This window comes from Apus apus, chromosome 4 (genome assembly GCF_020740795.1).
Source record: "Apus apus isolate bApuApu2 chromosome 4, bApuApu2.pri.cur, whole genome shotgun sequence".
NCBI classification, from domain to species: domain Eukaryota; kingdom Metazoa; phylum Chordata; class Aves; order Apodiformes; family Apodidae; genus Apus; species Apus apus.
The window spans coordinates 30099300-30111885 of NC_067285.1; the positions used below are offsets into that span (position 1 = coordinate 30099300).

The following is a 12586-nucleotide window of genomic DNA, read 5'->3' on the forward strand; positions in this document are numbered from 1 at the left end:
GTTTTGTGTGTTTGTGTGAATCTGTAATTCAAAGAAGTGGAACTTATTTAACTTGGGCTATCTAAACTTCTAGTCTACCACTGTCATAGGAAGAGCAAATAGAAGTTTTTTATTAATTCTCTCAAAACTTAGGTTCTTTTCCTTTCAGAAGTGCATGGAAAAGAACTGCACTTGGAAGATTATTAAAAATAACTACGGTGCCTAGATTTTCTGTCTAAGATAATACATATATATATATAGTGCTCTTGAGGAATATTTTCCATGTTAAAAGCACATGATTAAAGAGAAACTATGCTTGAAAAAAAGCCTTATTAAAAAAATATTAAATTAAAATTCTTCCTAGGCAGTGGGTAAATACTGCTGTAGCATCACTCCGATGGATATCAGATCTACTTAATCTTTGTTATCTGTGTTTGTGTGAATGCTTTAAGTAACTAATGCTGTAACTGGAGTGCTGACAAATTATTGTGCAGTACTTCAAGTTTCTCCTAGATGTATTCACTGGCCACTCTCAAAACCTTTGTTTTTTACAAAGAGCAGAGTACTGGAATGGCATTTAGTTAGAATGACAATTAAGGTATCTTCTGCATGTTTAATTTTTAGGCATTTGACTATGAACAGAAGAAGCTACTAGCAACCAAAGGTATGTAGATAAGCAGTGACTTCTGGAAAGTTTGTTAGTGCATGGCTGAAATACAGTTTTCTGAAGTTTGAGTTTTATAATTGGTGAGAGGTTTAAATAAAATCTAAAGCTAGTAGTGAAACTTTTGTGTATTAGTTTTCATGTTCAAAAAATTTATTACCAACATAAAATAGAGTATAAACAACTTGCAGATGGAATGCTCTGTGTGTGTATATACCCTTATGCAAATGATCAGTGTTTTTGGAGACCTCACAGCTGTAATATGGGCTCTTATTTGGATGCAAATTAAACTTTAAGACATTCATCATATTGACCAAGTTGCTTCTTATTTCAGGAGACTTAACTATGTCTTTGACCCTGTTTAAAAAAACCCTAAATGCTCCCACACCAAAAGAAGACCCCTCTTTTTTAAACTGATATGATTTTGTTGGTGTTTATGGGGTTTAACTGTCTTCTGACAGAGTAAATTGCCCTAAGGAAGGGTAGGATTCAAGCTGTGTAGCGAGGGGCAGTGTTTAGAAATCTCTGTTTGGTGGGTTGAAGTCTGTTAGCACACATGATTTCAGGGTTATCTCAGGATCTTTACTAAGTTTGAGATTTACTAATTTGGCTCTGTATTTTTTGCAGCTATGTTAAAAAAGCCAGTGGTGACTGAAGTAAGAACTCCAACAAATACATGGAGTGGTTTGGGGTTCTCTAAATCTATGCCTGCAGAAACTATCAAGGAACTGAGAAGAGCAAATCATGTATCATACAAGCCATCTATGACAACTACATATGAGGTATAAAAAAAACCTATACTGTAATGGAAACTTATTTCTAGTGAATGATACAGTTGTTTCTCTTGAAGTATCTAATATTGTTGTAGTATTTTTAGCTTTCCTCTTAGGCTTCTAAATACTTGTTTATTGTGAAAAATGTTTCTAATGCAAATATTAAGGCGTATGGAATACTTTCAGCTCAACATAGAAAATTATATCTGCTTTATAGAAATCTACTCCTGAAAATATATATATTTGAAGAAACTTAAAACAACTTATGGGACCCAAATGTCTCAAGAGTTGTAGACAAGTGGCAGAAATATTGTAGTGTAATTAAAACAAACAGTATGTATATAATAGATAAACTGTATGATACACAACACTGCATGGTGGAGCAGAATGTTGGAACACAAAATGGCTGGAGCTCATCTTCTCTGCTATTGTCAAAGCTGTAGAACTGGAAGAGCTTTCTGTATTTGCACTATTCACTGGGCTCTGAAATTTCCCAGGGAGTAGGCAGTGTAGGATCCAGCAAGTCTTTGAAGAGTCCCACCATGAGAATCTTGCAGGGAATTTGTTTCTTTCTTTTCAAAGGTGTTAAAAAGTTGCTTTTTCATGTGTTTCCTTGCTGTAATCTTTCCCAACTTCCACAGAGACACCTTTTTCTTCATTTCTGTTCCATTTATATAAAATATAAATGGTGCATGTCTTCAGGACTGGAGCATTGTACAGCTTTTTTCTAGGACACGCTTGTATTTTAATGCAAAAGAAGTATTCAAGCATGGTAAAAACGTCCTTGGTGTTCTCCAGTTGTCATTCAGCTACATGCAATAGGTTTGGGTAGATGTAATGAGCTTGCAGTAGTAACTAGGGGAAGAGAAGAAGCTACAACCAAAATTAGTGATGTATTATTTTTTAACATACTTACCTATACTGGTTGGGCTGGGGTGGAGTTCTCCCCTGACTCTGATGCACTGCTAAGAGTCTCTAAGCAAGCATGTAATTCTAACCAAGAACACTGCATTGTAATCACTCCAAGTCTGCCCACGTGCAAACCACAGGCTTAGCTCTCTCCAGTGAAATGATAACATATTAGGCCTCCTGTTTCGGTTGTTTGATGTAAGCTATTGTGGAAACATCTGGGGAAGCTGAAACACATGGATTCCTTGTATCCTTCTATTTAGCAGTCTCTGCATCACTGATACTAGAGGCAGTAGCACCATGCTTCCTCCGTAAACAGTTGTTACTTCATGTGAGACATGGTAGTGGTATTATAGTCTAAAGTAAAGGCTTATTTGTAAAATAAGCTCATTAAACATATTTCATCATCATTGTGATATTTTACCATGTGTTCAGTTTTCAAAAAATGTTGGGTGATATCTTATTCACAACTCCTAGCTTTACTGTCATCTAACACAGAAACCCTGTTTCTTCTTGCTTTTCTGTAAGACTTGAATTCCTCCCTTTCTTCATTTGTTGAGTCATTCTAACCACAGCTCACATCTTCCCTATTTTGCTAATAATAGGGCTTTTGCCTATTTTGCTTCAGTGTTGACAATTTTCCTGAACAGTAGAAGATTGCTGCCTCCTAAAATACGCTTTTCAATTGGAATTCAATGCACATGAATAGAATTAAGTTGTTCATTTGGTTCCACAATTTTTAGTTCATCTAAGTGTGTGGGGTTGTTTTTTTTCTTTGGGGGGGGGGGGGTGGGCAGGTACATTTGCACCCAATTCCATAGTTAAATGCTGCTTTCAGGGAATAATGTTGCCTTAATATGGAATATTCTGCCCCACAGTGATGAGCATCCATAGTACTTTATAGGAAAATGAAAATCTATTAAAAAAATATGAATCCATAAATTCACCAACCATTGCAGAGTTGTTGTTGTTGTGTTCCATATTGTTGTCAGAAGTTGTGTGATCGATCCACTTACCTTCAGATAGATGTTCTGTTATGCTCTCCTCCCCTTGAATGTATACAGTTCGTAGACTGCTTTGCCTAGAATTTGTGTGGAAATTTAACACCACAGAACTTTTTGGAAGTAAACTTGGAAATACTGAGTAATTTATTTTGAAGTACAGTCTTTAAATAACTTCTGCTTAAAATCTGTGGACTGCATATGTTTTAAGCACACCTGCTGCTTTTCTGTCCGTTTTGCAGTTATTTGACAATTGGTCGACTGCCAAGAGAATGTTTGCAGACATTAAAAGCTGTTTTGTTTAACTGAGTTGCTTCAAAGAAAACATCTGAGTCACAATGAAACTTGTGTTTTATGCCCAAATTTTCTGTTTGTTTTGTTTTGTTTTTTTTAATTATTATTTGCAGGGTTCATCCATGTCTCTCTCACGGTCCAACAGTCGGGAGCACCTGGGAAGTGGCAGTGAATCTGATAACTGGAGAGACCGGAATGGGCTTGGACCTGCAGCTCATCATGAATTTGTCTCCTCAATTGGCAGCCCCAAACGTAAACAAAATAAATCAGGTTAATAATTTAAGATCTCATTTAAATAAAAAATACCATTTATGTCAATGAATGTTTATTTTGATATAAATGTTTCCTGACGTCACTGGGAATTTAAATTACCCACACCTGTAAAGTAAACTTATTTTACAAATTGAAAAAGTGAAAACATGTGCAAAGTTCCATAATGTCATACACGAATAATGGTCCAAAAGGAAAACTCTTAAGGAAATTTTTTAAATGCAAGACATTCTTGCAGAAAGCTCTTTGCCTTGGAAGGGGTTTTTCAAGCTGTACTGTAAACAGACCTATAAAAAAGCTTATTTCTAGGTTAATATTGTCCTGCTGTGTTATCAATACAACAACAGCCTTATCTTTATTGGGCTATTTGCTCACTGGTGGTGAAGTCATAATTTGTACTGGTCTTGAATGTTAAATCATGATTCTCCTTATGGTAATGAAATAAGACTGGCCATATGTTTGGCATGGCCTAGAACATTATTTTAAACACTGGTTTCTGTGGATACAGGCTTTAAAATTTGTAGTCACTTTTTGAACAATGTTTAAAATGTACAAATGAAAATTTTACTTCAGTTGAACTCTTTGAAATTTAACTTCATTTTTTAAAATAACTGAATATGTGCCTTTCTGAAAGGGTGAAAAACAGGTGGAGAGTAATGGTCCATAGTAACACACTGCATTATGGGGAAGTAACTACTATGGCCTCTTTTACTTTTTTGTATCTCTTATAAAGATGAGTAAAACTTAACTGCAAATTGCCAAGTAGTTGAAGTTGGACATGCTAAAAAAGGATAGCTACAATTAGAGAAAAGATAAATGTTTTGTATACTTGTAATTATTTATTATTTTTAAAAGCATATTTGTTCAGCTGTGAAGGGCTGCACAGCATATTTTAAGTACTCACAGAACAAAAGAGATTACAAGTTTATCTTTGAAATCAGGCCATTGATGTCTCCAAGTTACTTAGACAAAAATGGAAGCTTAATTAAAATAATCAAGGATTTAAAATGTCTTTACGTATGCATTAGAAGAAAATCAGAAATGTGACTCCATTGGTGGTGAGCACTGTTCTGTAGCAGCTGTAGCTTTCCAAGATAATGAAATGTGTGGAGGAGGGACAAAAGAAATAGCTATGAGTTGGCTGGACAAATTTATCTAATGTATAGGCACCAGAGGGTGAAAGTGTAGGTCTTTGTTGCCACACTTGCATAGTGTTGAATTTCTTTGTTTCTAAGGTAATGCTTCCTGACTGCACCAGTAAGTATTTCTTAATATTCAGCTTTCAGTACATGATCTTGCATCATTTGCCCTGACTGTAGGATCACTAACTTCAGTTTGGGTATTTTTATTGTTTTCTTCCTCTGATAGTGAAGAAATTGAGGGACCACCTTTTAAAGTGTCAAAAATCAACTTAGTTATTGCTTCATTTGTCCAACTTAATGTTCACACTTTCAACTCTGAAAAGTTTGCTGTATTTTAAAACTCTTTTTCAAAAATGGAGTTGAGGTTGATAGAAATACTCCAAACTCTGTGCATCCAATCCCAAGTGCTTCTAAACTAGCCTGTGCCCAGAAAATAAGAAATGTAGCATAGCCAGTTTGGGAAACGGTGAATTTTCATATCCCCACTTTGGAAGGGATCACTTGCCTCCTGCAAGCCTCGTATGCATTTGCTGTTACTCTTTTCTGTGTCTGTAGCAAGGGAGGGAGCACTCACAAGGGCCTCATTTACACAGGAGCCTGTTGCCCTCCCTGGGAGCTATCCTTTTCTTACACAGCATGAGGAAAAATAATTATGAACTATGTGATTACATTATGCACACCCAGAGGAAAGGGATTGCACTGCTAAAGCAGTTCTCTTGGGTTTCTTAAGAACCTCAACCTGGAAACTTTTTTTTAAAGATACACCTTTTAGGAATGTAATTTAATATTACATAGGGAATTTATTTCCAGTTTTAGATATTTATAAAACTCTTGCTTTTCTTTTTGTCTGCACTGTACTAAAATAATAGCCAAATTGTGTAGCTACTGTGTAGTTCCTTTACTCAGAGTTACTCCAGCATGGTTTTCCCCCCATGCAGACCAAAAAAGAGCTGGTTGCTTTTGTGTAGTGGTGTTTTCCAAGATATTCACTGGAGAAATGAGGAGAGGGTTTAAGAGGAGGATAAGCAACAGGGTCTTGCAGCTCTTTCCCCTGTATGAGCTCCTGACATGTATCTATGTGACAGTTCACGTAGTGTGATTTTATTCTTTCTATAGAAAACAAGCACTGGAACTTGATTTAAAAATTTACTTTACACTGTTCTCTCAGACCACTGAGTGTCTTTTTTTCTTTAATAATAGATTCAAGTATTTTGCTAACATAATGATCTATTTGAATACAATGTTGACATGACAGAAAGTTGTGCCTGTCTGTGATATGAGTAAAATGTGCCCTTCTTCCCTTTCAGCTGAACACTATCTCAGTAGCAGTAATTACATGGACTGCATTTCCTCGCTGACAGGAAGCAATGGCTGTAGCCTGAACAGTTTGTTTAAGGGGTCTGATCTGCCTGAGCTGTTCAGCAAGCTTGGCTTGGGCAAATACACAGACGTATTCCAACAGCAAGAGGTTAGTATTCCTTTGAAAGACACCTTTGTGCTTGTAGCATGTTTTCCAGCAGTAGTTTTTCTCTCTCTTGACCAAAGCCGTTAAGAAGTCTCACTATTTGACAGGATTTTTGTGAGCTGTTCTTTCAAAGCCAGCCTGGACATGAGTACTGTTTCGTCCTGCACCTTTGATTTATGCTTAACAAAGAATTAAACTAGGCTTAGTGTTTTGTTAATTTTTTTTCTTTTAAGGAAGTTTAAACCTTGGCTCCTAGTTGTAAACTAGGATGGTAATTTGAATTTAATAGCTTTCTGGTCAACTTCATGTGTAGGTTATAAAAAACCACTCTGCATTCAGTAGTAATGTCTTGTCCCAACCAGTGCTGTGGTCACATATATTCATACCTCACCTTTTCCCCAGTGTTCCAGGTGACTTCCTTTGATCCATTCCCAACAGGGAGATACGATCAGCCATCTCAATGTGCTTTCCACCTCTGCACCAACTAATCTCAGTTTAATCCAAGTAGTAGTATTTAATATCTGTAGATTACTATACAGCTAGCGTCAACTTGCTTATCTGTACATAGATTATTCTGGTGACAGATTTAACTGTGTCATGAGAGTACAGTGAGCCCAGCTGCAAGATTTACTGGCTTAGACACAGCCCCTGAGCTTGTCCTGAAAGCAGTGTAGTTGTATCTCATACCATTTTTGTTTTGGTTTTCCTTACCTGAAGCTTTGCTGATTAGGAGGTAGATGAGCCAAGTAGTTTGTCCAGAGTGAAAACTAAACAATATTTCATGTTTCTGTGGTTTGTATTAGGAGCAAAAACCCACAAGCATACATGGTTGCATATGCTTCGGAATGCTGTGAAATACTCGGTGTTTTAACTGAAATGTCACCAGTAGTTGGTTGATCATCCTCTGCTAACCAACTAAAGTCTGAAGCACCTATTGTATCTACAGATATAAATATGTGGCTGTTTCCAAGTACATTAAAGCAATTGTGGTGAACACTTAAAATCTCAAGAGTAACAAATAAGATTAGTTTACCCTCTGTGTTTTTCTAAAGCTGCTCACTTCTAAGTTTCTCTGTGTCAGATATGCAGAGTAGCAGACAGCCAACTCTGTGAAGAAGCCACTGGACAACAATGGTGTCTTGTTTACATGTAAAGAATAGGTTGGCATAGTAACTAAAATGCAGTATGAAAAAAAAAGCTTTTCTGAACTACATTTAGGGCTTAATACTTTTGAGAAGAGACTTGTTTTGCATAATTCTCCACTTTCTTTTTACTCTAGATTGATCTGCAGACTTTCCTTACACTTACTGATCAAGATTTGAAAGAGTTAGGAATTACCACTTTTGGTGCCAGAAGGAAAATGCTACTTGCAATCTCAGGTAAGTAACACAGCTTGTCATATGTTGATTTTAAGTTATTGGTTGCATTCTTCTCACTTGAGTTGTATGTTTATAGTTGACAAAGGATCTTGGAAAGACTGAAAAGTAAGATCTAGTTGGCAGAGGTCATATTGTCTTGCACCCTGTCAGAAGGCACATAAAACTAGGCTTTATAGAGTTTTCACATTACTGCGTAAGATTTCAGTTGCATAGTCCTGCATCCCCTTGTAAAGTTGAAGCTTGGTAGAAAGCTTGTTTGATAGCAGATTGTGAACTTTGTTTTATACCCCAAAACTGTGGGTCCTAGAAGCTTTGGGACTACAAGCTCTGCAGAGTATGAACAGCACTACACACCAGTCAGAACTGCATTTTCAGGCTTTTGGTTCCCAGTCCTCGACTTCATTGATTAGCAGAGCAACCACCTTCCTGGAAAAAATCCCTGGTTTGGGGGGAACCTTTACTTAGCTTTTTTTCTTTGAGGTTTTTTTGTTGGGGTGGTTGTTGTTTGTTTGTTGTTTTTTTTGCGAGGCCAGTTGTTTCTGCAAAATGTATATATTTAAAGAGAAACATGTTACTCTTCTTTGGAATTTTTCCAATGCACCTTAATTAAAAGGTTATCTTGTATCCTACATGCAGAAAGATGAAGGCCAAATACAATTTCTTACAATGTGTAATGCAATATATAATGTCTAACTAGATTTTTTTCTAGTTGTAATAAATAGCATGAGATTTCATATTACATTGTCTAAACAATGGATCTGTATCAGAGGAAGAGGTTTTTTTCAGATGCTTCATTTTTCTCTCTTCTTCTGATGCCATTAGTGAATGTTTTTTATTAATTTAAAATTGTGACAAAGGAGTAAAAATGCAATGTACTTAGTTCAATAGCAGTCATGAAAATCTATGTAACACTTCAGTGATTTTTATATGTCATGGAGGTTGTTTACAAGAATAGAAAAGTTGGGAAAGGAAAAGCATTTTGGATGGGCATTTGTTAATACAAGCTTAGGCTGCATATTTTAATGAGAGTTGAGCATTTGTTTTTTCTAAAAGTCCCTGTTAAAATATTGTGCTTAAAATCAAGAACTGTGCACTGAGAAATTGTGAAGTTGCTCTCAAGCTTTTCTGTCACCTCAGTTTTCATTGCGTCGTGGTGCTGTAGCCATACATTGTGTGAGGGTGTGCCCTCAGGAAGACTGCAGCCTCTGAGTGTTACAACAGAACCTTTTTTTAAGTGTTTCATTTGTCAATTTGATGTAAATCAATGTTGCAGAATATTACCTATTCCGTGCTGTACCAGTGCCAACTAGAATTGCACCAAGTAGAGGTCTGTATCCCAGGCAGCCCCTGTGAGCCTTAATTTGGCGATCTTACTATCCTGTTGAACTGCTAAATTGACCAAGTGCCTCACAGCCACTTTCTGTTTGCTCTAAACATTTTGTTTGCTGAAATAGAAGTTTTGCTTTTGATTTAGATCAAAATATTAACATGAATTTCTGATGAGAGATTTTGTGTGTGTGTGACCTTTACAGAACTGAATAAAAATCGAAGAAAGCTCTTTGACCCATCAAACATACGTGCCTCATTCCTGGAAGGTGGGGCTAGTGGAAGACTGCCACGTCAGTATCACTCGGACATTGCTAGTGTCAGCGGTCGCTGGTAGCAGCAAGCTGTGGCTCAGAGTCAGCTCTAGGGATGGACATGGCAATCCTGTGGACAGCCTTCACTGCACACCACCCTCTGCACTTTGGGAGTTTGGGTGTCAAGGACCAAAGCATTTTGTCTGCACGATCCTGTGCCAAAAAAACAGAAGAAACACATTTTGTCTGTTGTCTTTCAGAACACCAAATGTGGGTTATGTTTTACTTGTGTAGGTTGGACAGAATTTGCAATAATAATAATATAGGGTTCTTTGTTTAGTATTTTATTACCTATAACTATAATGTATGCACTGAATTTTTACTTTGTTGAATGAAGGAAGAATGAAGAGCTGGGATGCCAGAGAGCATAGATTTTGGTTTTATCAAGATGGAATTTTCTGGTACTGCTTAAAATAATTATTGAGGTCTTTCTGCACTTTACATGTTCTGATTTCTTGTCCTGTGGAAATTTATTTCTTTCTTTCATTTCCATATCAATTTTTATATTGGCACTAATCAAATTTTTTTCAGGTGTTCCTGCATCAAGTCACATCTCACTATGATGGTACTAGAAGCTGGTTCTTATGCAGACTTTTCCCTCTCTCTGGTAGCTATCTGAAGAGATTGTTCCAAAATCAAGCCACTTGGTAGTGGACCAGTCCTATTATGCTCCTACGAAGCAGTCTAATGCTGCTTGCAATAATACTCATTGTAATAGATGCAATGAAAGACCAAAATGGACCTTGCAATATTAACCCTTTGCAGTCATCGTATTTAACTGCTGCCTGTTATGCTAAAACTGTTTTTAATGGTTTTCTCAAAGCAAAGGGCTATTTTTAGTACCCTGCCACTAAAGGACACTTATTTATATCAGACTTCTATTTTTAGATTCTATGCACCTACGATACATAACAGATTAAAATGATCTACTGCAGATTTATGGTAGAGAATGAAAGGCATTCATCAAACTAGAGCTCTGGGCTGTCAGTTTGATTAAAAAGACAACTAATCTAATTTGACAAGACAGCACTGTTGCCGTTTAATAAATGACGCATATTACTTACATGACTATGCATGCAGCAATTGAGCGACCTACATAAAATAGGTGCAATAGCATCTGTTTTGTTCAATCTAGATTTGTAATTGTCAGCTGCAGAAGTGTTTAAAACTCTGGAGATGAACTATTTCTGAAACAAGTTATGTTCAACAGAGAGAGTCTGTATTGGAAGTGGCTAGAGCTAACTATTGCCTTCTTATACTGTGAAAGTACAAATAATTTGGCAATATTATTTCTCTGTCTTTACTGATGTCTTGTTATGGGTTTATAAAGGGTTCTGATATAATGAAGGAATTCATAAAGTGCCTCGTTCTGCAATGCAATATGAAGTTTCCAAGCGTTAGTTTGTTGAAAAGCATTCCCATAAGAAATATTGTGAATTACCTCTACTGTAATGTATTATTTATGTTCAGCGTACAAGCCTTTTGAGATGGACATAAACCACTGTCAAGTGCTCTTAACAGAAGGCATTAGAATAACATTTACAGTAGTTGGTTTTTTTTGCAAAAATGGGTGAGAAATAGTTTTGACACTTTCCATGGATAATTCTTTAAGGTGAGAATACAAAATGATGTAGAGAGAAATTTGCACACACAAAGGGAATTTAAAAAAACTATTACTTGAAGGCATAGATGATCAAGCAATAACAGAAAGCCTTGTTGTGGTTAGCAAAAAAATAACTGCTCAGTACTAATTTCAGCTGTATCTACTTAATGGTGTATAGCTGGGTGGCTTCCCCTCTAGATCAAGTAGCAGCTTCCTCTGGTTTTAGAACCTGTATTAGAGATCAGAATGGCTAAAACTGCATCTTGTACACACAGTTGTTCACATCACAGTCACTGTGATCAAATGCCAAAAGTCAGTATCCACGTATCTAGGAGTTACTGGTGTGTGTGTGTGTGTTACACAGGCAAGAGCAACTTCATGGAAACCCTCGTGGAAGCCACAACTTCTAGTTATAAATCTGTTTACACTTGTCCTTACTTCTAAGCATGTAGGGAGTTCCATTCACCCGGACTACTTATGTGCTTACAGATAAGCTGCCATTGAAATGTTTGCATTTGCAAGACCAGTGTTTGCAAATCAAATTGTATTCAGTCATGTCAATTTTATAAAATATTTTTAATGAAATAAATATTCAGCAACACTTTGTACAGAATTTTCTGCAGCCCTTTCTTGCTAATTTTGCCTAAACTTAAGAGCATCAAAAAAACTTTACACTCTTAGACTTTTAGTCATTCATAAGTACATACTATATATCTGGACAGTACTATTTGCAGAGACTGATTTTATTACAGTATTAAGTTCATGTGGTCTTTTGCTGAGCAGTGTTTATCATCTACACCAAAGTGAAGAATTTCCCATTAACAACATTATTTTTCAATAGGGCTTCACACACAAAAAAAGAACACACTGGAATAAAAAAATTTCTCACTTATTTTGATTCCACAAAGGGAATATGACAGTACAGAGTACCGTATTGTTAGTGTTATATTATGCACAAATATTTGACTTGCTACATAAAAATGTTAGTTTTAAATCTGTGCCTTAATAGTGACCAGTTATCTGTAAATATAGAGCAGATACAGATTGTATTTTTGTGGGTTGTGCCCTTTTAGTGATTTTTTTTTTAAATAAAAGATGGAATTAAAACATGGGAATTTTCAAAACTAATCAACGTTGCATAAAATAAATTTATATATCTCTCTTGTATTCTGATTGGTTAATGAACTATTTTTATATAGACCCAATTCTGGGGATGCTTGCTTGTTAATAAAATATAAAAAGCAGTATTTGACACAATTGCAACATGTTTCTTTCACATGCTAATGCTCCGCTTCTTTTACTGTTCTTTTTATGTCATGTATGATGTGTCTGGCTTTTAAATGGGAATGCTTTTTGAGACAACTCTCCTTAAAAATGCATATGAAAGGAGTTAAATTATCTCAGGTTCAATTCATAGTAGTTTTTAAAGGTTTGGTTTACATGAGTGTTATTCACTCTTAGACCTTC

General features: G+C 36.1%; 1 protein-coding gene across 3 annotated transcripts in view; it reads left to right on the plus strand.

The window, feature by feature from the left end:
• Nucleotides 1–12376, plus strand: part of BICC1 (BicC family RNA binding protein 1) — a 108022-nt gene extending 95646 nt beyond the window's left edge. For all 3 annotated transcript variants that reach the window (XM_051619000.1, XM_051619001.1, XM_051619002.1), the window contains 6 exons: nt 604–643; nt 1271–1425; nt 3734–3890; nt 6340–6500; nt 7777–7876; nt 9409–12376. In XM_051619000.1, coding sequence (XP_051474960.1) covers nt 604–643; nt 1271–1425; nt 3734–3890; nt 6340–6500; nt 7777–7876; nt 9409–9539 — 744 coding nt within the window. In that variant the 3' untranslated portion in view covers nt 9540–12376. The remainder of the gene's footprint in view (nt 1–603; nt 644–1270; nt 1426–3733; nt 3891–6339; nt 6501–7776; nt 7877–9408) is intronic.
• Nucleotides 12377–12586: the final 210 nt, after the last annotated feature.